Source organism: Lissotriton helveticus, chromosome 1_1 (assembly GCF_964261635.1).
Source record: "Lissotriton helveticus chromosome 1_1, aLisHel1.1, whole genome shotgun sequence".
NCBI lineage: Eukaryota > Metazoa > Chordata > Amphibia > Caudata > Salamandridae > Lissotriton > Lissotriton helveticus.
In genome coordinates, this window is record NC_136057.1 from 1,467,321,624 (window position 1) to 1,467,348,361 (window position 26,738).

General features: G+C 48.0%; 1 protein-coding gene across 2 annotated transcripts in view; it reads right to left on the bottom strand.

Annotated features, from left to right (window-relative positions):
- LOC144828139 (E3 ubiquitin-protein ligase DTX3L-like) overlaps positions 1 to 26,738 on the bottom strand; it is an 814,092-nt gene that overhangs the window by 415,736 nt on the left and 371,618 nt on the right. For both annotated transcript variants that reach the window (XM_078686257.1, XM_078686255.1), the window contains one exon: positions 6,950 to 7,128. In XM_078686257.1, coding sequence (XP_078542383.1) covers positions 6,950 to 7,128 — 179 coding nt within the window. The remainder of the gene's footprint in view (positions 1 to 6,949; positions 7,129 to 26,738) is intronic.

The following is a 26,738-nucleotide window of genomic DNA, read 5'->3' on the forward strand; positions in this document are numbered from 1 at the left end:
CTTTGTTACAACACGACAGCCATCATCCTCGAGCACTTCGTGACAATTTGCCTTTCGGGCAGTTCCTACGTATCCGTAGGAACTGTTCAAATAAAGACCACTATTTCAAGGAATCTGAAGTTCTTTCAAATCGTCTCCAGCAACGTGGATACCCTCGACGACTTGTCAGAAGAGCAAGGAAGTGTGCCTGGTTTTATCCGCGAGAGCAATTACTTTCGCCCAAAGTTAATATTGGCCAACAAGAAGACAGGATTGTGCGCGTAACAACATTTACCACCAAAAGCAACAAGATCAAACGCATTGTGAATCAACATTGAAAACTAATCGCTGATGATGTCAACCTAATGGGTACACCACTACATGCTTTCAAGAAAGCAAAAAGTGTTAAAGACTATATAGTACGGTCCTTCCTACGAACTCCTGATGATCCAACTATTACTTCACTATGGAACCTTCCACCAGTGGTAGGCCACTTCAGATGTGGCCACTGCAAGGCCTGCGACACTGCAATACAAACTAAGGAATTTGAGTATCATCAACATAAAATCCAGCTCAGATCGCACAGTAACTGCAACACATCCAATATTATCTACGCGATATGCCCATGCAAATTGATCTATATTGGTCAAACACAACAGAAGGCCAAAGTGAGAATCCTTCAGCATATCAGCCGGATTAGGTGCGAGGTCCAGGGCGCACCGCTTGTAGATCACTTCAAACTTGCTGCACACCCCCAGAAAGTCTCCGATGGGTTGTGTTAGAAAAGGCAGTGTTAGGACCTCGTGGGGGCAACATTTCCAGTATCCTTAACACACGCGAATTGAAGTGGATGCTCTTTTTTGATTCAATCCTCAAAGGTCTCAATGAACAGGATAGTTCATTTTCCCAACTAGCAACCCTGCCTTAAGGTCTTCCTAGGCCACACATCTAATATTAAACTGCTAGGCCTGTTGACCTAATGTCGCTGACCAGAATTGGCCTATACCCTCCTGTGAGAGCTACGCCATTGCAGCAATTCAGCCATACATGCACACCCCTAAAAAAGTGATCATGTGCAATTTATCATTAACATTCTTTGTCTAATTATTAATCATTTGTCATGTTTTCTACTGTGTCAATATATGGCCTTACCATCGTACGACAGGTACGCCATACGGATATATATGGTTTCTTTGACCCTGTCTGTAATTGTTTTGTGATTACAAATGTATGCACTGTACTAATCTGTTCCCGTGCGGAATTTTACCACCAAATAGCGAGTACATCAAGTCTCATCGCTTTTGTCACTCTAATGCTTCTTGAGTATGCATTCATGCCAATTAATATTAACATTGTGATCATTCCAAGGTGTCATTGGTCGGCCTTCACTGTGCGCTGGAACGCACTCCCCTTGCTTGGTATTACTCTGTAGAGTTAACACGCATTGAGTGTTCCTTATGACAAACATCTTATGTAGACATTCTACAATTACGTCTAATCATTTCCAACCCTGTCGAATTTATATTAAATGTTTCAGTCATTTTAAGATCTTATACAACCGATGGTCTTTCTACTATGTCCACACCCCAGTCCAGGGTCACGTGACGCCGTCACCATAGTTACGGTAAAACCAGGAAGCTCGGTTCGCCATTGCAAACACGAGCGACACAACACACCAGATTCATTCGGCTTACGGTGAGTCATATCTCCCTGTGATTTCGGCCCTAGGCAGCCCGTAATTGTAATTTATAACTAAATCTATGACACGCTTTTCGTGTTCCCCCACAGATGCCGTGGATTGAATTTCCCTTATTCAAAATACCCTCGGACCAAAGCGGAACCGCAATTCAGTTTCCGGGTAAGCTGCGTTACTTCACTAGTGATGCCGACTATAACTGTCCCGCATGGCCTCAAATCCTAATTGAATATCTTGTTCCAGATATTGCCATATCCACCGTCCTTGGGCCAGATTCGACCTCCACCGCTCCCAGAACGCCCTCATTATAAGTCAATTTTATTCACATATACTGGCCATGTGATGCACTACCATGCTCAGCAATGGTGCTATAAACGACATGTCTATTCCTCCACTTCCAGACCTACCGGTCGTTATCAACTTAATGAATTCTTTTACTTTCTTCTCTTTTAAGAATTGAACAATTTTCCTGAGACGCTATTCCAGGCCTTTATTTACAAGATGAGCATCAACTAAATTGGTATGCTCTATCTATCCCTCATTGTGTGCTTATAACTTTAATTGAACGAAACGTGTTGTGTCTTACGACCAGTTGAGCAATTATAATTAAATAATCCTTTAATATATATTGATTAGGTTGCCTGCCCCGCACCCTGTCCTGATGAAGACCCCACAGCAAGGTTACTACTAATCCCTGCGAACTACTGAGGGTCGAAACGTCGACAATTGCTCCTTGTTTATCAGCTTTATGCCAATATTTTAACATTAAATGTAATTTGTGAAGTATGATATATGTTTAGTGATGCATTGAACCTATGGTCTTTTGTTTTGTATATTGAAATTGACATACAATTGCATCTCTGATACTTGGTTGATTTTACTGTCACGATTCCCTTTACCGCACTATCCTCACCTCATCACCTCCCCCTCTTCCCTTGGGGCTCTGTACAACTGATTATAATTTGTACTACCATATTCGATAAACTTATACCCATTGTGAATAAAAACAATGCGGATTGATTCATTGTCTTTATAAATTATTTTGTAAATTGTGTGTTCATTCTTATATTTACGCTGGGACCCCTCCTTCTCAGTACTTGTCTATATTTCAGCACCTACTGTCCCGTGGCGGGAGAGAGGGCAGCGAGGGGGGAGACAGAAGGCTCACCTGTGTTTAAATTCACAATTCATACAGTCAGATCACCGCCCCATTGAGCTACACTTGCCTCTCCGGGACTACTGACCTTATCGGGCTCTTTATAAAATGACTGTGACACTCTATTCCTGTATTACATAATTTCATCTGCTGTTTGGGACGTCACTTCTGGCAATGGTTGCGAGTCTTCGCCCAGTGGCCACCATGAGTGCTTATGCACTCATGGAGCATTCTGATGAAGCATCCATGTCTCTATTTTCTTGGCTTCGTCGCATGGTCGCTGCAGTCTGCAGAACAGCACGGTGTTCCTGTAGTCGCTGCTCTAAGTTGGGAGAAGCCTTAAGCTGCGTCGGATTCTTCCCGGCTTTTCCACGAGGCCTCTGTCAGATCCTGAAACTGTTTTGTTGAGAGTTTGTGACTGTATTTCGTTTACCCGGTGACATGCTGTGTCCTTCAGCTTCAAGCCAGTCCCATGCCTCTTCCACTTCATTGAAGAATTGAGTGGAGCCGTCTTTTACCACTCAAAGTCGGGCAGGGAAGAGGAGCGAGTATTTTATATCTAACTCTCGCATCTTCTTTTTGACTGCCATGAACGTGCCTCTCTGTTTCTGGACTCCAAGGGAATAGTCCGGAAAGAACAGCACTTTAGTGTCATCAACTCTGACCTCTTCCAATTTGAGTAGCTCCTGCAGTATTGCATCCCAATCTTTGTAGTTTAGGAGTTGGATTAGGAAAGGTCGGGCCCAGTTCCTGGTTGCCGTCGGCCCGAAGGAACTCTATGCACTCTACGCAGGAATCCCAGCCAAACACCTACGATGACTACAACGCATCCAAAACGCCTCCGCCCGACTGATCATCAACGTCCCCCGCCGCAGCCACATCACCCCCCACCTGAGAGACCTACACTGGCTCCACGTCAATAAGAGGATCACCTTCAAGCTCCTCACCCACGCACACAAAGCACTCCATAACGCCGGACCAACCTACCTGAACAGCAGACTCCGCTTCTACACCCCCCCCCCGCCAGCTCCGCTCCGCCAGCCTCGCACTCGCCGCTGTCCGCCACATGCAACGAACGACCTCCGGCGGCAGATCCTTCTCCTACCTCGCCGCCAAGACCTGGAACACCCTCCCTACCCACATACGACAGACCCAAGACCTACTCCCCTTCAGAAGACTCCTCAAGACCTGGCTCTTCGAGCAGTAGCAGCACCCCCCCCCCCCCTCCCCTCAGCGCCTTGGGACACTCACGGGTAAGTAGTGCGCTCTACAAGTACTCTGATAGATTGATTGATTTCTACTATGAAAAAGGGGGAGAGTGAGTTTGGTGGCATCAAGTTCCTCAGCCAGGTAGGTCTTCGTGTAAGTCACTGCATCTCGTCCTTCCGTTCCCTCGGGCAGACCTATGATCCAGACGTTATTGCGCCCCTCTGCGTCGTCTATCTCGCCCTCCAGAATGCGCACTTTCTCCCCCAGTGTCCGCACTTCATTAGCCAAGGCTTTAGTGGTAGGGAGGATCTCTTCCATTTCCACTTCTATCACATCTACTCTCTCTGCTAGTTTACAATGGCTTTCTTGCAGTATTGTGAAATCTGATGTGATTTTATCTATTCGTCCCTCTAAAGACGTGCGAGTTTGCGCCAGGGACACACTTAGCTGAGTCACCGCTTGCAGTACAGTGTCTATCTTAGATCCCAATGTGGGATTCCCCGCATTCTCTTCAGTCTCCTTTTCGTGTTCTGTTTGCTTGGGTGGCGCTGTGGATTGAGTGGACTGCATGTTCGTTCCTGCCTACTGTCTGCCCATTATCTTTGCCGACTGGGTATATACAAGGTAAGTGGATTATGGACGTGATGGGTCAGCCACTACTCCCTCTGCTTGAAGCACTTAGCACGTTATGGTAATAAGGTGGTGTCAGTGGTATTGCCGTTTGCCACTTGTTGGTCCACTGCGTCTGTGCGCGCTGCTCCTGACTGCGCGTTTTCACCCTGGGCATAGGAACACTCTGCTCCTTCCATCCACGGACACTGCTAGTCTCCAATAGCATCTGATGGTGGCCCCTGCACAATTTCTCCCACTCTCACTTCTGGAGAGTGTGACTCGCCTGTTTCCCGTGTCACCTCCCTTCACCTTCGCACTGATCTTCTTCCAATGAGTGGGCGCCCTCTCTAGCAGGAGCTGCCACTCCACAGAATTCAAGTCTCAAGGACTCTTACTGCCAAGACTGCTTTCCATTGATGGCAGGCCTCGCTGTTAGTCACAAGATGATCGCCCTCTGTGGTTCGTTCCTTGGCGGTGCAGGTCGCTATTATCCAGGTGATGAGGCCACTTTCGCAGTGCCCAGTCTTGATTTATTCCCCCGTATGGCTGTGCTCCTGCACTTAGGGGGGGCGTTGGTGTGCAAGCTTCTTCGGCTACCCCGCCACCCGCCTTTGTTATTTGAGTGCAACTCAATTTGAGGTGTGGCCCGGTGCGGTGTCACCTTTGGGCCTCCCTCTCGTTTCTCTCACTTCTGCCTTGCTCTTCCCAATTACGATGCTCGCTCCGGTGTTGTCTCGGCTCCGCACTTCTTTACCAATAAGGGTGTCTGCCTCCCAACTAAGCCCTGCGTGCTGAGTCCTTGTACTCTGTGCACCCTGCTACTAGGACTAGGCTCGATACAGCCCCTGGTCCCCAGCCGCACCACTCTCGTCGCAGGCACACACTTACTGTCCGTTCTCTGGGAACAGTCACGCGTTTCAGTACCTCCGCACTGGACCTCACGCACCAGGGCTTAACACAGTGTGCCTCGCCTCTGTCCTCGATGCACCGCTATACTGCTGTCATCCACCACCTCCCGGTGTCGGGCGTCATCACCGGCCGCTGGTACACTGGACCTATTCTATATTAAGTGGAAACAATTTCTGCTGACTTTTTTCTCGTGGTCTTTGCATAAGCAGTCCCAATTAAGAGCTTTCAAACTGTTTTACTAGATACAGGCAGAGACCTTACACATAGTTTTGTTGTGATTTGATGGGAAGATAAATCCGTGCAGGAATTTAGTAATGCAAGGAGTGCAAAAACTCCATAGAATTTTTTCATAGCGAATCTCCAAAATGGTCTCAAAAAGATCACTGAGATATTGTAGAGGTACGAAGCAGTGGACACTTCAAGTTGACGTTTTGAGTCATCACAACAAACCTATTGCTAACACACAGCTTTTTAAATTTCAACCCCAAAAACAGGAAATTTCCAAGCTAATCACCAGGGGCCAGATGTAGGTGGCTAAATACCAGTCGGTAACGCCGAAATTCAGTAAATTTCAGCGTTACTGACCAGTATTTAGCCATTCCTAATGTAGGTAAGGAATCGGTAAATAAGGAATCAGTAAATACCGATTCCTTATTGCTCTCGCATTTAAGGAATCGGTAATACCGATTCCTTAAATGCAATGTAGGAAGCACATTAAAGAGTGCTTTTCCGCCTTAACAAATCGGTAATTACCACCAACTTCAAGTTGGTGGTAATTACCGATTTCCTTTAAAAAAATTACTTTTTTAGTTTTTTGTTAAGTGCCATGTGGCACACATTCATGGCCTTAGGGCATGTATGTGCGCCACATGTGCACACATGCACATTTCAGGGGTGCAACAGGGTGTCCTTGTGACATCCTGGCACCCTTGAAAGTGCTCCCACTGTTAGCGATTCAGTAATACCGAATCGCTAATGGTGAATGTCTTCACATTCATTCCTATGTGCCTCCAAGCTCATATAAATGAATGGGTAGGTATTCCTTATTACCGAATCTCAATTCGGTAACAAGGAATGTTAAGGATTCAGTATTTTTTACTGAATCTTTACCTACATAGGAAATACCGATTTCTTAATAGCGAATCGGTAAAATTCGCTATTAAGAAATCAGTATTTCAGATTTATCTACATCAGGCCCCAGATGCCGTACTTAGCAACAGCCTGTAAATGACAATAGATTCACACTGCAAAACTTGAAATTGTTCTCTTTAGACAATGGGACTTTGGACTTTTGCTTAGGTTTTAAATCTTGATTAGTTGACAAAGATACTCTTACCCTACCTTATGATACTGAATTTGTTTTGCATGAAAAAGGATATAAAACTTACATAGTGTTGTCCTCCTGTCCCTGGAGAACTTACACTGTGACTTCTTTGTTCTCCATGGTCTCGGTTTTGCTCTTGTGTGTAAATAAATCCATCTCCTCTCGGGTTTAATTCTCCCCTGGAAGCAGGGAGTTTTGCCTTTAAGTCAATTTCCAAAATGATGTCTTTAACACATCTTTTACCTATTGAAAAAATTAAATTGATAAATCACTGGTCTGTCCAAACACTTCTATAGCAAAGGTGCAGTACTAGTTCATAAAGGTAAAAGAACAGGATGCCACAAAATGTTGGCAATCTACCTAAATGTATAAATTGCCACATTTAGTGAACAGTGTAAGATATGTAACCCACTGAACATTTAGACTGTTCAAATAATGGGTGGAAATGATAAAAACATCTAACAGTAAGTTATTTTGAGTTTTTCCCAAAACAAGCTTCTACTTTCGTGGTTTGTGTCTGAAAAACAAAAAATATATATTGTCGCCCATCATGCTGCCGTGTCAGAAGAAGCATTTAAGAAAAGTTAATCAGTACAATGGAAGGATTGATAGGTCATATTTAGACTTTTCAGTCTTTGATGGTATCTGAAAAATGCCTAATTTCTGAAGAACTATGGAGTAGAAACGACTGGCTAAATTTCCTCCATCATAGCAACAGAGAAAAATCAGGAAGTGGATGTTGCTACCTATTTTGTGTTTCCCCCAAAGATGGGAGGATTTTCAATTTCCACCTAGCTCTAACCCCACTCTTGTACGTTTGTTGACTAATTCTTTAACTGCTTCAGCGCTACCGCGTTTACCTGCTGTGCGCTGAAAAAGTAGTAAATGGCTTGTTTGTGACAAAGCCAGCTCGTCATGAGCGCAGGGCAGGTAACGCCCATGACGAGCTGGCTTTGTCATTAGCGTCGAAGTGGTTAACTAGGTGGATGAGTTGTGGTTATTTCTAGGTTAGATTAGGGTTACTTGCAATATTGGTTTGTGAATGTGATGTGGTGCTACATAGATGAAGTGCAAATATCTGATCCAACACCATGACAGAGGAAATACTCACTCCAAAACAGCGTCTATGCCAGGATTCTAGCTGTTGTCGGACATGTAGCTCTGCCTCAACATGTACCAGAAGATTTAAACAAGCACTGGCATAGCCAATAGGTCTCGCCTTTGGGACTGTATAAGTGGTTAGCTATGCTGCACACAAGTAGGTACTATAAGTAGGTATTTTATAAAAATAAAATAGGTTAAATTAAAAGGCCCTAGCTAACGACAGACCTAAAAAACACACACAGAAAATGTAGGCACACATTGGCACAGAATAACAGGAATAGGTGACCACTGCTCTGTGCACTCTGCAGAGAGGCCAGGGATTGGATGGCCATGAATTCTAAACACATTTTTGAGCCACTGGCCGGCAGTGTGAGAAACACTGCCTTCTGCTTCACTCCAGACCAACCTTGGCCTTTATATACAGCTAGAGGCAATCTATTTGAAAGAATACACTAAAAGTAATAAGCTACAACACCCTGGAAGTAGCTTAAGCTAGCCTTGCCTAATAGTGTTAAACATGTAAACTATACCCAGACACTAATTCAGGGACATGAATTATTCAGTGTTTTTATCATTAATTGCCGAAATGTCAGTGTTATTGCCAGTAAGTTTGAGATGAACATAGGACCCCTCCCAATGCCCGCTTAACCGCATGCGCGCTAGCGGGTTTTCCCGCTGTGCGATGATTTTTGAAAATCGTGCTGTTTATGACAAAGCCAGCTCGTCATCCGCGTAGCGCAGGTAACGCCCATGACGAGCTGGCTTTGTCATTAGCGCGGAAGGGGTTAAATTACCGGGTTCGTGACCCGGCCCACTTAAAGCCCTGGCAGCGGGTGCATCCACTGAGCAGCTCCTTGCACGTGTCACGTCCCCCCCCCACCCACACACTTGTAGTCCATAATCTGCAATTCTGCTTTCACCATCCGGAAGCAGAGAGTAGCATGCCCAGGGCAGATGTGAAAGAGGCATCTCTGGCTGAACGTGCCTGGTGGTGTGGGACAGGTTATCACAGGCTCCAGTTGTAACATACGTGGCTATCGATAGTTTGGCATTTATAAGGGGTAGTAGGTGAAGAAAGTGGAGTTGTTTCTGTAGAAGAATCCAGAAGGCGAGGGTTAACGGGTGTAGAAAGGCACGGTGCACGTTTATAGTTACATTTCCAGATTTCCAGTCAAGAAAAAATGTGCATGCTGGGATGTTTACGTTCATAGCTGCAATGTTCATCACACAGATGACAAAGACAACATGGGGAACACAAGAGAAAGGATGTGCTAAAAGGAGAGATACACACAGTGAGGCAAAGAAGAATAGGACATACAGAAAGACAAGGAAAAGAAGCAAGACATCCTTGGAAACCCAACTGTCTGCGGTGTTGAGTGGGCGAGGAGAGAGGTGCGCGCATGTGTTTGCTGGCCCGGGAGTGGTGTGTGCGTGTATGCGTGCGCGTGCAGTGTGCTCTTTTTCAAAGCTTTTACTCGTGCTTGTGGCGCACGCTGCGCACTCCTGCAAGGCGTATGCTGCCACAAGCACGAGTATGTGCTTTGAAAAAGAGCTGCACAACGGCTAAAGGTCTCCTATGCAGCGCTGCGTAGGCGAGACCTAAAAGTGGGTACCTGGAACCACTTTATTAACACATGTAGAAAGATCCCTTGATTCTAGCTATCCTCGCTTGCAACAAACAGACTTTTACTACTAAACATCTGTGTTCCAGCCGACAAAAAAATCACTAAGAGCAGTTTCCAAAACCTAGCTGCAATGAACAGAAAAGGAGAAACTGACTCTTACAAAAACTACCCTTGTTGCACTGGTAGAATAAAGGCAAGGCCAACACTTTAATGCCAACCTCCCCTTGCACTGCTCCAGGGACCCATCATCAGGCCATCACAGTTATCCTGGTTCTGAACATCCATTCAATGCCACCCATAGTTGATGCCAGATACAAGGTTCAGAAGCTGGGGAAGCACATACCTGAGCACAGAAGGCTGTTGCCTTCCTGCCTTGAGGATTGAATCCCAGCTTCACCACTCCCCTCAAGAAATTCACCTCTGCCCATTGACTTCCTATCATTGTTACATCAGGAACCTCTTCAAAGAGGGCTGTAGTACTGGGAAGAGAGGTGGCTAGAAGGAATATGCTACTTATCAGTATGCATCTGTTCTTGGCATGTACAGCTGCAGAGTTGTACACTTAGCAATAGATCACCACCTGGTGTTGGGCTCGGATGATTGCAGGTTGTTGTCTTCTTGGAAGAAGTCTTTGTAGTCACGAGATAGGTGACTCCTCCCTTGGACAATACTGCGCATGGTCATCGACTCCATCCTCAGATTGTTTTTCGCCATGATGGGAAATGATGGAGTTAGTAGAAATAAAGAGAAAAGGATGTCCATGCGTGTGCATCTAAGTAAGATGAGTACTGGAATGGATACAAGTCCCGGGGAGGCGGGAGGGCGTGTACAACTCTGCAGCTCTACATGCCAAGAAGAGAGGCACACTGGTAAGTAGCATATTCCGTTCGAGGCATATGAGCTGCAGACTGTACACTTAGCAACGATTGTGCAACAGTGTCTCCCCTAGCAGTGGTCACTTGTATCCGTTGCAGCATACTGAAATAGTGTTTTAAGGACAGCTTGGCCTACTGCAGCTTGCTGCTTGGCTTGCACATCAACACAGTAGTGTTTAGTGAAGGTGTGTATTGTAGACCATGTTGCTGCCTTGCATATGTCCTCTAATGGTATGTTTCCTAAGAAAGCCATAGAGGCTCCTAGTTTGCGAGTGGAGTGCGCTCTAGGAGTACCCGTTAGTGTACGTTTAGCTTTTTGATAGCATATTTGAATACACTTTACAATCCATCTGGCAATTCCTCCTTTAGAGATGGGGTTGCCTTTGTGTGGGGGAGAGAAAGATACAAATAGTTGTTTTGTCTTTCTGAAGGATTTAGTCCTGTCTGTGTAGTATAATAGAGCTATTCTAACATCTAAGGTGTGTAAAGCCCTTTCTGCAACAGAGTCCGGTTTTTGAAAAAACACTGGTAACTCTACTGATTGGTTAAGGTGAAAAGGAGTAATAACTTTTGGCAGAAATTTTGGATTGGGTCTAAGAACCACTTTGTTAGGGTGTATTTGAAAAAATGGTTCTTCTATTGTGAATGCTTGTATTTCACTAACTCTTCTGAGAGAGGTGATGGCAACAAGGAAGGCAGTTTTCCATGTTAGGAATTGCAGTTCACACTTGTGTAAAGGCTCAAAAGGGGGACCCATAAGTCTTGTAAGGACCACGTTTAGGTTCCATACTGGTGAAGGTGGTAACCTAGGTGGGATTATTTGTTTTAATCCTTCCATAAATGCTTTTATTGCAGGTACTCCAAAGAGAGATAGATGCTGTCTATTTTGTAAATAGGCTGCAATTGCTGCTAGATGCAGGCGTATGGAAGAATAAGCCAAGTTGGACCTTTGTAGGTGTAGAAGGTAGCAAATAATATTTTGGATGGAAACATCCAATGGATCAATGGGATTGTTGTTACAGTATATTGCAAATCTTTTCCACTTAGCAGCATAACATGCTCTGGTAGTGGGTCTTCTAGTTTCTTTAATTATTTTCATACAGTCTGGTGGTAAGTTTAAGTAGCCAAACTCTAAGATCTCAGGAGCCAGATCGCTAAATTCAGTTGGTTTGGTTCTGGGTGCCTTATTTCTCCATGGTTCTGTGTTAACAGGGATGGCGTGAGCCATAATTTCTGATGTGGAACCAGTGAGATATCTAGTAGAGTGGTGAACCACGGCTGACATGTCCATGTGGGGGCCACTAGTATTAGTTTGAGAGACGGTTGTCTGAGCTTGCGTGCTACTAGTGGAATGAGTGGGAGAGGCGGAAAAGCGTACGCAAATCTGCCTGACCAGTTCATCCATATCGCATTTCCCTCCGATCGTGGGTGTGGAAACCTGGCGGCGAAGGTTGGGCATTTTGCGTTTTCGTGGGTGGCAAACAGATCTATCTGTGGATGCCCCCACTTTTGGAAGAATGGTTGGAGAACTTGTGGGTGCAACTCCCATTCGTGAATCTGTTGTGACTGGGGACTCAACAGATCTGCTATCTGATTGTGAATTGCTGGAAGGTGTTCTACTGTGAGGTGTATGTTTTGAGGGATGGCCCATCTCCAAATGTTCTGTGCAAGTTGGGACAGTTGCAGAGAGTGTCCCCCCCCTGTTTTTGTATATATTACATGACTGTCATATTGTCCATCCGGATTAGAACAGCTTTGTTTTGTATTTGTATTTGAAAAGTTTTGAGTGCTAGGAAAATAACTAGCAACTCTAAATGGTTGATGTGGAACTGTTTTTGTTGGTTGTTCCATTGGCCTTGTGTGGTATAATGCAAGAGATGGGCTTCCCATCCTGTGAGGGATGCATCTGTCGCGAGCACTATTTGTGGAACAGGGTCTAGGAATGGCCGTCCCTTTGTCAAGTTTTTGGTGTTCCACCATTGCAGAGAGCGATATGTACGGCTGTCCACCAACACCAGGTCTGTGAGCTGACCTTGAGCCTGATTCCACTGGACATTCTTGTAGTGGGCGCATTTTCAGTCTTGCGTGAGGAACTATGAAGATGCAAGACGCCATCATGCCTATTAGTTTCATGAACACTCTGGCTTGAAGAGAGTGTTGGCATTGAAACAGGGAGACTAAGTTCTGAATGCTTTGAATCCTGGCTTGACTGGGATACGCTAGAGCTGCCGATGTGTCTATGGTAGCTCCTAGATATTGATGAACGTGCGAAGGCTCTAGGTGCGACTTGGTGAAGTTTATTGTAAACCCTAAGTCGTGTAATGTTTGAATCATTTGTTTTGTGTGTTGTACACACTGGTTGAACGATCTTGCTTTTATGAGCCAGTCGTCGAGGTAAGGGAAGACATGTATCTGTTGTCTTCTGAGATGTGCTGCTACTACTGCTAAGCACTTTGTAAACACTTGTGGTGCTGTAGTGACCCGAATGGAAGTACTTTGAACTGATAGTGTTGTCCTTGTATGACAAATCTTAGATACTTCCTGTGCGCAGGATGTATAGGAACATGAAAATAGGCGTCCTTTAGGTCTAGTGTTGAAAGAAAATCTCCCTGTTCTAGTAATGGGAGTGGAAGAGGAGCGGTTGTTGTTATTACCTCTACCTCTTCCCTTATTGTTGTTGCCTCTGTATCCTCCTCTAAAGTAGCCTTTATTAGAGGAGGTTTGTGTGTGTGTCTTAAAAGATGATGTGTTATCTGTGCTGGTCTGCTTGGAGCCTCCTCTATAAGTGGAGCGGCAAAAAGAACTTCTAGTCTGGGTGGATTGTAATGCACCCATAGACTTAGCAGTGTCCGTGTCTTTCTTCATCTTTTCTAGTGTGTTGTCTACTTCCGGCCCGAACAACTGGTTCTAATTGAAGGGCTGGTTCAGGATGGTAGTTTGTACTTCTGGTTTGAAACCTGAAATGCGTAACCATGCATGACGTCTGAGAATAACACTATTGTTAACTGCTCTGGATGCTGTGTCAGCTACATCTAGTGCGCATTTAAATGAGGCATTAGATATTAATTTGCCTTCTTGTAAGAGCTCTGCTGCCTGATCTTTGTATTGATCTGGTAGGTGTTCCGTTAATTTTTCTAGTTGGTCGTAGTAAGCCCTGTTGTAGCGTGAGAGTAAAGCTTGTGTGTTTGCTATGTGCCATATGTTTGTAGCTTGCGCAGCAATCTGTTTCCCTGACGCATCAATAATTTTTGATTCTTTGTCAGGCGGGGGGGTGTCACCAGAAGTTTGGGAATTGGCTCTTTTACATGCATTTGACACTACCAAAGAGTCCAATGGCAGATGACCTTTAATGTAGACTGGATCAGCTGGTGCTGGTCTATACTTTTTCTCTATTCTGGGATTTAGCACCCTACACCGTACTGGATCTTTAAAAATGTCTGGAGCATGTTTAATGACTCATTTGATCATGGGTAATATTTGAGTAGACCTTTGTGACTGCTCAAAAGTGTCTAATAAGAAATCCTCCTCAATGGCATCAGAGTGCATTGAAACTCCATGGTAAAGTGCAGCTCTGTTTAATAGATGATTAAACCCCAATACTATCCTCTGGAGGGAAAGGTTTTGTTGGGTAGTACTGAGGATCAGGGATGTCTGGTGCATTATTTGGTGGAAAATTATATGCATCGTCATCTTTGGGATATTCTAGATTGACATCCTCATCCTCATCTAAAGGGTATGTATGTGGCTCTGGTACATTATCCCCCCACCTAAATCATACTCCTCGTCAGTGTGGTGTGATGATGCAGGAGATTGAGCAGGAGAAGTTATAGGTTCAATATATGGAGTGATAGGAGAGGAAGAAGGTGAAGGAGAGGAAGGGTGTATTGGAGAAGTTGCACAATCCTTTTTGGCAGGAACCACAGGTGGAAGTGGTGTGTCTGCTGGCCTTTTTTTGTAAGGAATTGCTTCCACATGTCCAGTTTTTGGATTAATATGGACTTTTTTCTGTCTAGGATCTGGTCTAAACAGATCTTCCTCTTCTATAATTTTCTTCGGTGTCGATTTTTTCGATGCCGATAGGGGTTGCTTAGTGTTCTTTGCCTTAGGAGGAGTGATTGAGTCCTGTGTCAATTTTTTCGGTGCCGAAGGTGGTTTAGGCTTGCCTGTATCAGGCCTTGGAGTCTTTGGTACCACTATTGAAGATTTTGGCGTGGAGACAGGTTTTGTTGGGCCTGCAGCGCCGGAATCTAGCTTCCCTTCTTTATTTTTGGAACCGGATGGTTTCGGAATCAAAGCTTTTGGGTCCGGTACGGTTCCTGGCTTCGGCACCGATGTGTCTTTTGGTTGGGATGCTGAAGGATGTTTGGGCACCGAAGGGCGTTTTGGCTTCGGTGCCGAAGAGTCCTTGTGGAAGGATGTTTCGGTGCCAATGGAGGAGGTGGAATTGGCAGATGTGGTTTTTTCGGTGCAGAGGCACCGGAAGGCGTAGTCTTTTTCCTCGGAGCCGAGCCCGAAGGCGGGGCGTCGGAGGGTACATTTCGGTCTCAACTGGGCCCCATGGGCGGAGTGCTGACCGTTGCCTTTGGTTTGGGCAGTGTCTGTTGTGCAGGGGCAGAGGTACTCACGGGTTGTCGAGATGGAATCGAATCATCCGAGTCCTCTGCTCCCAATATGATCTGGAGATCAGGCGAGTCTTCCTCGGCGACGAGTGGAGCCTCGTCCTCGGAGATATCTTCGAGTGGGTTCTCATCCTCGGAGACGTCTTCTTCTACGATCTCCTCCTCAAAGATGGCCTCCGGTGCTGGCGCTGATCTCCTCATCTCGTGTCGACGGGCCCTCCGATCCCGAATGGTCTTCTTCGATCTGAATGAGGCACAGGCTGTGCAGGTCGACTCGTCGTGTTCTGGTGAGAGACAGAGGTTGCAAATCTCGTGATGGTCGCTATGAGGGAATTTTGCTCGACATACCGGGCATCTCTTGAATGGAGTTCTGTCCATGAGGCATAGGCCGTACGGCGCCTATAGGCCCAACGGCCCGCGTCGACGCACCGGGATGTAGCTGGTGATGTCGAAAAGTCTATTCGATGTTGAAAAGTGTTTATCTAAAGTTTCACGCTTCGAAAATGTCGAAAAAATGTTTTCTAGCCGGAGCGGAAAACTTTCATCCGAACCCAGTGGCGGAAAAAAACAATCTGAGGATGGAGTCGATGACCATGCGCAGTATTGTCCAAGGGAGGAGTCACCTATCTCGTGACTACAAATACTTCTTCCAAGAAGACAACAACCTGAAATCATCCGAGCCCAACACCAGGTGGCGATCTATTGCTAAGTGTACAATCTGCAGCTCATATGCCTCGAACATCATATAATTCTATCGCTATACAAGGATTGAATAGTGTACCTTTCAGGGGCGCTACAGGGCCCGATCCATGATAGCCACTCCTTACATCGGCTCAAACAGTGGGACTATTAATCCGACAGTTATCCTCACCAACAGTCGACTTGGTGCCAAGAAAACGCTGTTGCTGAGCCACGGAAACCATTGCAACACCGAGCTGTGAGGCAACCCAGGGCTGCGAGGCTCAAGGCCGCACCGGAGGTGGGGCGCCCAGGGACGCCACACCTGGGAGTGCTTTGCGGTGAGCAGATGAGGGGCGCTTTGGAGGCCCACCAGCAGGAAGAAAATGGCAATGTGTGGCGGCTTCTGCCCCGAGGGTGCATGGAGGTGTGCCCGGGGCCCCTGGATCCTGCATGGCAGGCCAGGTGGGCTGAGAAGTCGGTGGCGCTGGGCCCTGGAGGAACAGTCCGGTAAGAGGCGCAGGGAGGCTGGGCTCCTCTTCCTCTCAGCCCCCTTCTCTCCCCGATAAAGCAGCGCCCACTTGCCCCAGCTGCGCCATGCCGCGGCGTTGTTACCAGGGCGAGCGCGGCCTATCATCCAACTCGAGCACTGATCTGGGGGTGCCCGGGCCTACACATGCGGGCCTGACAGTCAACGGCCCGGCTGCAACACTGAAGGACTGCACCCCTTAATCGGGTGACCGCCGGAAGGACATTACTGCACTGGCAGTAGCCAACTCTCAGTGTAGACACAGGCTGGAATGAGCACCTGTGTGACGCCTAGGTCCTGGGCTAGGCACACCGCACAACAAAGGCCGCGATTGTGCAGCGGTGTGGGCCTGGAGAGGCGCACTGAAGCGTATGAGCCCTCACAGTTGCGTGGTCAACAGACAATGAGAGACAGGAGCCCCATGGATACCTGGGGTGGGGGCTGCCAACACCAACACAGGCGCCTAAGCCCTATGATCATCTGAGAGCTTGGCGTAGACACAGTCTGGGCCCTCCGGGCAACGGCCATCATGGGAAATGTGCTACGTGGGACAAGGCTGAAACCACAGAACTTGGACGCCGCAATAGACCGGGGGCCTCCTGCTACGGCGAGACTGTAAGCATGGGGAAATCAGATGCCAAACAGCCAAAGCTCGTTTTTGAACTGCGAAGGACCCCACCCGGCCCCCTGGCCCCTGAAGATTCCCACCGAGCATCGGAAACATCTGAGGCTCCCCCTCCAGAAGATGTTATATGGGAAATGTTCAGAGACCTAAAACAATCCCTTATCGCAATAGATTGCAAAATAGACTGCCTCTCCGACCGCTTTGATCGGCTCAAGAAAAAAGTAACAAACCATGAAGAGCGGCTGGAACAAGTGGATTAACGCACCTCCACACTTGAGGATGAAGGAGCAGACATGAGGGAAAAAGCTCCTAAAGATGGAGAGGGTGTTGGAGCTGATCTGACACAAGAATGAGGATTTGGAGGCCAGGTCGTGACGCAATAATCTAAGAATCATGGGGGTGCCCGAATCCACAGCCATTGTGCGAGTGGAGGACTATGTTTAGGAGATGCTACGTGCGATGTTTGGTGAGTCCCTGTCCGCTGTGTGCATTGTAGAGTACGCTCACTGCAGTCACCAGACCCATAATTGCGCAAATACTCAATTATCGGGACAGGGACATGTTGCTCAGCCTTACCAGGGAAATGCAAAATGTGTTGTACCAGGGGAACTCAATATACTTTTATCCCGACTTCACTATGGCAGTCCAGACAGCCCGCAGGGACTTTATCCCACTCAAATGCTCCCTTCAACAACTGGAGGTCAAGTACTCACTCCTCTACCCCACCAAGCTCTGGATCTTCCACGCTCGAAAGATAACTTTTTCACTGACCCAAAAAAGGCTGCACATTATGTGAAAGAACTGTGCCTTACGCTAAGACCCGATCGACACAGCACAAACCTGGAGGAAGGAGACTGGGCCAGCGACAATGACTATCAAGTCGGCAAGCTGCACACACCAGTTAAGAGAAGCTGCGCTTGTTGAACTTTGTCTTAATGCAAACTGCATGAAGGACTGCATCTGGGCTCTTTACCCGTATCCTTTCTGTGTACACTGAATTGTTGCAAAATGTTAAACTCCGTTTCTATACTGTTTAATGAGACTGTGTCACCAGTCGCTTTGAGTCCTGCTGTTTGACCACTTCGGGTGGTCGGGTTGAGCTCCTATCTTTACCTCCTAGGGATGATTCCCTGCCACTGTGTTATGGTTTCTTATTGTGGGGGGGGGAAGATTTAATGGGAAATATGCTAAGCCTCATTGGGGGGCTGAAGTGGGAGAGGGGTGGTATTGTTTTGAGGGTTACATGTACATGAACGATCGACTGTGTCTTCTCTCCTGTCTTCCCATGTTCATCCCTGGGTGTCCCCTCCTCTATGGCCCACTGCAAACGGTACAACCGGCCACCTGGCCTCTTGAAGCCTCATGACCAGAATCAAATGCATCTCCTGGAACATACGTGGCTTGAATGATGCGCGCAAAGCTAGGATTGTGGCGGCGCAACTTAACAGGCATAAAGTTGACATAGGGTTCCTACAGGGGTGCCTGCGAGTAGGGTGGTTCGGCGAGATGCATGTAGCACACTACTCAAACTACGCCCACGGGGCTGCCATCATCATTAGGAAGAGGCTCCACTGGCACACTCAAGTCTCACTTCTAGACAAACAGGGCAGGTATGCTATGCTAGCTGGCACACTAGGGGGACACCCGGTCAGGCTTATCTCTATATGGGCCGAATGTGGACGATCCTGTTTTTTTTTTGCAGAGCTTTGGAGAGTGGTGGACTCTCTAGGCCCTGGGGCCATTATATGGGGAGGAGACTTCAATGTAGTATTAGACAACCCCATACACAGGTCCGGAGACTCCCGGCGCTCGCGCAGCTCCGGACGATAATGCAGGATGGGCAGTTGACAGACATCTGGTACCAGAGACACCCCGATGAGGCAAGCGGCACATGCATGAACGCAGAGGGCCCTACGTTGTCGCGCACAGACTACTGGCTGATATCCCGGGGTGCAGCTTGCTGGGCGACAGAGGCCCAGCACTCGCCTGCACCCTTTCTGATCATGCCCCAATATTGCTCTCTTTGGACATACCAGACTACCCTACCAGGGCCTTGTCCTGAAAGCTTCAGCGGGAGCATTGAGAGATCAGGTATTTCGTGAATCCATCAGGCAGGTGATTACTGACTATTTCTGCAGGAACGAAGGTTAGGTGTAGTCTCCATCGACCCTATGGGAGGCCTTCACAACTGTTATAAGAGAGAGTGTATATCGAAGCAGGCAGGTGTTCTCAGGTCTCTAAGAGGAGATTTGCGACGGTTGGAACAAGACATAGGAGTCCTCGAGAGAGAGTTCTTACTAGCAAAATCACAAACACGCTCAATGACATACGTACCAAAATGACTGAGTTTCAGGAAGCTACCCGGAGAGAGGTCCTATTCCTGAGCAGGGAGACCAGGGCGCGGCGATACAGTGAAGGAGACCGGGAAGGCAAAACCCTGGTGGGATTGCTCAGGAAACCATGGGCCAATGACTATATCTCTGAATTGCGTTCAGCGGAGGGTGAGGTGGTGACTGGTAAAAAGAGGCAAAAGAGGAAATGTTCTCTTTCTACACCTCCCTGTACCAGGCACAGCTGCAGACTGATGCCTCTGAGGTGGAGGAATACGTCGATACCTTGCAGCTGCTATGGCTCGAGGCGTATCACAGAACATACTTGGACGAACCCTTCACGGAAGAGGAGGTGATCAGTGCTATCTGTTCCCTTCCGGCTGGGAAAACGCGGGGCCTAGACGGCCTATCCGCCGCCTTCTACAAGGAGTACGCTGACTCACTTGCCCCCGACTGATCGACATGTGCCAAGATTCGATGGAGTGCGGGTCATTCCCCGATCGCTCCGGGAGACTCTCATTATCACAATACTAAAGGCCAACAAGGACCCATCACAATGCGACTCGTATCGCCCATTTTCCATGATAAATGTGGACAATAAGACATTGGCAAAATTGATTGCGGCGCTGTAGGAAGCTGGATCCATATCCTTGTATATATTGAATGACGTTTAAATGTTTGTTTCATTGAAAGCAAATGAAAAACAATGGTGATATTGTGAGATCATTGTCTTTGTCATATGTTACATGAGATTTCGCTTAAATTTGTGAACATTTTAGTATAGTTAGTGTACCTTCTCTCAGCTGTGCACACGGTTCATTCCAGACACACTGTCTTGAATCACATAACATGTTCTCGTGGGGGGGCGTGGCCGACCGTCTGAGATGGTCGGACGCGACCTGGTGAGGCTCCTCACCCTGGGGGGGTTAATATCCGGTAACCTCACAGCTCTGAAGATCCTACATTTTGCCTGAGGGGTTTCGGCACCTACAGGTTGCTGCCCGGTGCCGAAATTCGACCTTGCAGCGGCACGGTGGCTGCGGAGTGGAACTGCGGTGGCTGTGAGCTGGCTGGGCGAATTGCGGCCTGGAGGTGGAGGCCGAAGAGGACCGTGAGTCAGACTGGGGGCCGAGCTGTTTTGGATTGACCGTGGCCGGAGGGGGACGGAAATGCGACAGGAGAATGCCACAATGAACCGGCATACCGATGTCTGAAGTTGTAAGCACCGGAGGTCGACGATGGACCGAGGAATGCCGAATGACGACACCTCAATTTAAGGCGGTGAGAGGCGCAGCTGAGGTGGATCGGGCTGGGAGCGGGCGGCCCAGTCTGCACTAGATGTCGCATCAGTGGCCGCTGCCATTCTGAGGGACTGAGCGGTGGGGACACTGAGGGTACAGAGCTTGGCTTGCAGTAAATAATGTGGAGGATACCTATCGTCAGTGGCGCCTGGCGGAGCGCCGTGAGAGGGCTCCCCCCTGCGCCCCCCACAGTACGACCCAGTGATCTTTCCTGACGCCTGGCTGGGCGGAGTGTGCAAACTCCCGCAAGCAACCACCATTCCTCTTTCCCCCCATGCCCCCTCCCCCACGCATTGGCAGGAGCGAGGTTAGGCACACCTGATGACCGCTAGGCCGCGCTACCAACACTTGGGAGGACCTATGCTGAGGAAGGTGTGAATACAGAGTAGCGGGTGACGGCCTGCAATACGGCGGACCCCCAGGGACTGTAATACGGACTGGGGCGCGGTGGAGAGAGGCAACACCTCCAGGCGGGGGGTGAGCAGTGGCTCACTGCAGATTGCTGCCTGGTGTGACTACGCATTGTCGCAGCAGTGAGAAGCACAGATGTAGTGAATTGGGCTTGGAGTGGGCAGACTTTCCCCTTTTTATTTCACCTCGGCGACCGGTTGCCTCCCTACAGTTCTTGCAAACATACCCAATAACGGCTCAGTGCTACCAGAACCAGGTGGGACACGATCAGAGGGTACTGTGAGGTCGGCAGCTGATGTGGATCACACTGCAGTGAAGTGAATGACAGCCTGCTACAGGGCGTGCCCTCGGGGGCTGCTGTGAAGACCGGAGTCCTGAGGCATAAGGACAGTGCGACGCGGAGGTCGAGAGGCGCACATGCTGAACTGACTGCGCAACGACTTACTGCCTGGTGTGGAGTGGGATTTGCAGACTTGGTCATGCCCGGTTGACATACTGATCACGGCAAAAGCCCATATACTCAGGGTCCTGGCTGGCAATAGACGGGTGTTCGTGATGGGCAGGCTTAAAGGCAAGGTTCTGGATGCCAGCCTTGCGGCGGGAAGGGGGGGGCTGATTCTAACGGATAAAGACCCGGCGCCGGGCACCTCTGCCACTGATCCGACTGACTTCCACTCAGAGAAACTGGATTTAATACTAAAGGAGATCCGAGACTCCATGAACTCCATGAAGTTAATGGAACAGCTGATAGGGGCCCTCATGACTGGCCTTACTCTAATGCGGGCAGATCATGGGAAGCTTGCCGATACAGTGCGGGATCACGAGAAGGCATTGACAAGTATTGACCCCCAACCCAGGGACCATGAAACGCAAATAAAACAACTGCAACGCCAAGTTACCGGACTCCAGGACCGGATTGAGGACGCCGAGGGACGCAATAGACGAAATAATGTATGAGTTATTGGTCTGCCGGAACGGAGTGAGACCAGTGGATTTCATGAAAGCGTGGTTCAGAGAACATGTCGCTCCTGAAGGTTTGTGCCCATATTTCTGTGTGGAGAGAGTGCACCAGATTCCAACTGGTGCACCAAAAGTGGGAGCCCCCGCGACCTCGGATCGTCAATATTTTGAATTACAGAGACAGAGACATGCTCCTCCAAAAAGCAAGGGAATAGACAAACATCCAATTTGAGAATCTGAGGATCTCATTGTACCCAGACTACACGATCATGGTACTGCGCCAACAGACCTCTTTCCAAGCAGTGAAGAAAAAACTGAGAGCGGCACAACTCAAATATGCCTTGTTGTTCCCAGCCAGGCTCAAAGTTATGCACAATAAGAAATCTTATTTCTTTGACAGTCCCAATGATGTGGAAGAATGGCTTGAAGTAATGGACTTGGGACACAGCCAAGAGAGGATATCTGGCTCGGTAAGGCATAGCCCGGTACAGTTGCAGCAACAGCTACCCGAGGTCGAGGAGGAGGCTCAAGAAATTCTGTGGGGCTGGGTCCGACTGCAGCCCAGAAGGAGACGGACAGAACAGATGCGCTGGGGGTGGCTGGATTCTTCCGAGAGGACAATATAAAGATTTCGACAGACTAGGAAGAAAGTACTATACATTCAGACTCGGAACATAGCATCACCCTCTTCCCCTCGGCGACGCCCCAAACAGGGGACTGGCCTGTTTGACAACTAAAGGATGGGCAGAGAGAATACCCTCCACACTGGGATTGCATGGGGCTGACTGCTCAAGCATGAACACTATGCCGAACATTGGACAGTATCCTTTTCTGTTCCTTGCACTGATTGGGCTAAGCATATGCCACAGTATATTATGGTTGTATTATGTTCCGTTTTTATTATGGTCATGTATTGCTCCCACAGTGATTGGCAATCTAGATCAACAGCCCGAAGCTACACCCAGGTAATCATAATGCTCTAGCAGCCCCCCCATTATCTTGTATACAAACCCCCTCCCTATAAAGAGCACTGAGGAATATGATTTAAGTGATAAAACATGAAAACAAGAACCCCCCCCTCCCCCGGGCCCAGTAGAGCCACTGGCGTTCTACATTTACTGAGGCAACAGTATGGTTGGCGGTGCGCCCCCCCCCCCCACAAAGCTCAAGCACTGTTCTGTGGTTCTTATATGTTTCAGTTTTTGGTTTGGCTGCGCCGTATATGGATAGTTTGCAGGGGTTGGGGAATTCATGGTTGGAACATACACATGGGCCCTGTTCTGTACGGGAAACAACACAAAGAGTGACTATATGTCTCATAAGCAAGCCAACTTAGGCTCATACAAGCTATTGACCTGGAATGTACGGGAGCTGGGTGCTGTGGCCAAATGGCATAGAGTACACGCATACCTTATTAGGAGACAAGCGCAGATTGTGTTTTTACACGAGTCCCACCTGACGGAGGTAGAAGTAGGGAAAACTCAAAAAAAAATTATTCAGCCTTCGCTAGGGGGGCGACAATCTAGATACGTCACGGAGTACCATTTGTGGAAGTTAAGCGACGGACGGATGATAAGGGGCGGTATATACTTCTGAGAGGCACGTTGGACGGTCTACCCATAGTCCTCAGGTGTATATATGCGCCAAATTTTGATCAAGACAAATTTTTCTCTGAACTGGACAGAGCTCTGGTGGGGTGGAATACCATTCCCTGGATCCTGGGGGGAGACTGTAATGCGATTTTAGACATAGACTTGGACAGATCCCATCCTCCATTGAACGGGGCCAGTACACACAAACAGGCTAAACTCCTGAACACTTGGATGCAGGGCTGGGGTCTCGTAGACGCATGGCGAAAGTTACATCCTACACACAAGGAATATTTTATTTACTCCCCAGTCCATCAGTTACACACTAGGCTCGATAGATTTCTTTGCTCATACACAATAGCTGCACAAGTACACCACTCGACATATTTAGCAAAGACGTTCTCCGATCACAATCCCCTGGAAATTACTCTTACGTGGGGCAGGGTCCCGACCCCTGTGCCAACCTGGAAACTATGGCCTCAGTTCCTTGAGGATGCCCCCTTTCGGGCCACATTGCTAGATGTCATTACTAATTACTTCACAGATAACTGGAATACAGCATCCTCTAATCTAGTAGATTGGGACACGTTTAAGGTGGTGGTCCGAGGCTCAACAATTAGTGCTACTCTAGGGGCGCGTCAAGAAGCGCATACAAGACTTGTAGATATGGAGGCACTGATGGTAAATTTAGAACCAGCTGCAGTGACAGACGGCGAAAAACAGAAATCTCTCCAAGAGGCTTGCATTCGACACGCAGAGACTCTGGAAACACTTAGACTCATGGATTATCAAGGGTATACACAACTGAAACATACGGCAGCTGACAAATCGGGAACGTTGCAAGCTCGAATATTGAGGGATAGCCTAGAAACGCCTTTGATCACCTGTATCCGTTCACCGCAGAATGGGTTGCTTCATACTCAAAGTGAGATTAATTAAGCTTTTTGTGATTATCTTTGTACCCTATACGCGGCACCACCGGATGAGGATAATAGCCTCATGGAGGCCTTCTTCGGCGGTCTACAGTTCCCCAAGATCACAGAGACTATGCGAAAGGACCTAATAGGTCTCATCACTCAACAGGAAATAAGAGCAGTGATAAAAGGCCTTAACCGTGATAAAGCCCCGGGATTAGATGGCCTACCTGTGGAATTCTACGCGACATATCTTCGCTCCTAAATTAGAGGAGCTATATAAGGTAGCTTGGGAAACTGGTAAACTACTGCAATCCACGATGCAACTATGGTGGTGTCACTCCCCAAGCCAGGTCGAGACTTCACAGAGATGTCTAATTACAGGCCACTGTCGCTCTTGGCCACCAAATACAAAATTCTCAGTAAGGCCCTGGCAAACCGGCTGGTCCCGGCTCTCCCTACCCTTATACACAGTGACCAATGTGGGTTTCTCCCTGCGCGTAGCACATCACTCAACACTAGGAGACTACATCATATAATGAGATCCATCCCCAGTGAGTATGATAGGGCGGGATGTCTAGCGTTAGATCTAAGTCATGGATTTGACTCGATAACGTGGGAATGTATGTTCGCGGCCCTACCGCATTTTGGCCTTGCCCCAGATTTCCTACGGTGGGTGCGTCTACTCTATGCGGAACCTACCGCGAGGGCCCGTACAGGGAGGTATATCTCCTCGGAATATACGGTACACAGGGGCACCAGGCAGGGATGTCCATTATCCCCTCTCCTGTTTGTGCTTGCGGTGGAGCTGCTGGCCATGGCTTTGAGGCGGTCGTCTGAAGTTTTGGGAATTCCCATCCAGGATGCTACACATCTTATCTCAGTATATGCAGACGACATCCTCATATATTTGCGAGATTTGGAGAGAGAGAGGCGAACCGGTTTCCTACGGTATTCTCCGCCTTTGAGACTATATCGGGTTTGGCTATTAACGCTGGGAAGTCCCATGCTTTTTATTTATAAGAAGGTCTTCGTCCAGATGTAATCAAATTCGGCACCTATCAGATACCTGTAGCGTTGGATACTTTTAAGTACCTGGGTATTCACATATATAGAACTCCTGCGGACCAACTAGACGGTAACTTGTTGAAAGCCATCGCCTCTTTGAGCCCCAGTATTTCCTTTTGGACGTCCCTGCCACTGTCTGTGATGGGGAGGATAGTCATCTCCAAGATGGTGATGCTTCTTCGACTGTTGTATTTCTTTGTTACGTTTCGCTTATTGGACACACTCTTGTTGGAACTCATATGGGGCAGTGGTAGGCGCAGAGTACGTCTCAAGAAGTTGCAGCTGCCATCTACCAATGGAGGGTTGGGTGTCCCTGATTTCTGAGCGTACTATTATGCATCCCAACTGCACTGGTTGTCTTTTTGGAGAGCAGGCAGGAACTTGCAAGAAAAAGTATACTACACAGGATCTGGAAAGAGGTACACTACATAGTCTGCTGCTTCCACAGGCGAAAATACCATTGGACGGTCCACCACTATTACGACGGCACTGCACTGCTAGAAAGGGGCCCTACAGTACACATCGACTGTGATTCCCTACACGTCCAATATTCCCCTACTAGGGCTGCCAGCCATGGGCAGCAGACTTACAAGGGCCAGACTACAGGCATGGGAGGACGCGGGAGTTGTGGAGGTGGGTTCATTTTTTGGAGAGGGGGTGCTTCTGGACCATGAAACATTTGTACGGACTACTGGGGCTTCTGACCGCCTCGACCTCCTGCATGCAACGTTAGTACATTACATAAGGACCACATGGGCATCTCAACGTAATGAGCCTCCACAACATGAACTGGTGCATCTGCTTTAGTACATGGGGAGGGGTGGACACCTAGTTAAGTGGTTATATACCGGCATCCGAGCGCAGGCCTCTATCTACCTTACAGATCTCTGCAGGAAATGGGCAGAAACTACTGACATGGTAATTACTGATAAGGCCTGGGATGGCATTTTGGAACACCCCAAGCGGGTCTCTCAAAACGCAAAATTCAAGTTCATACAGTATATGGTGCTCCATAGAGCGTATCTAACCCCGAAGCGGATACACTGCATGTTCCCGGAGGCCCAGAGTCACTGTCCGAGATGTAGGGAGGAGGAGGCTGGTTTTCTGCATATGTTACAGGCTTGCCCACATCTAAGGGATTATTGGGGACATGTTCATAATATGCTGGGAAAAATCACCCCCCCCCCCAATGACAGACAACATATTGGAGGGCCTCTTGGGTTTA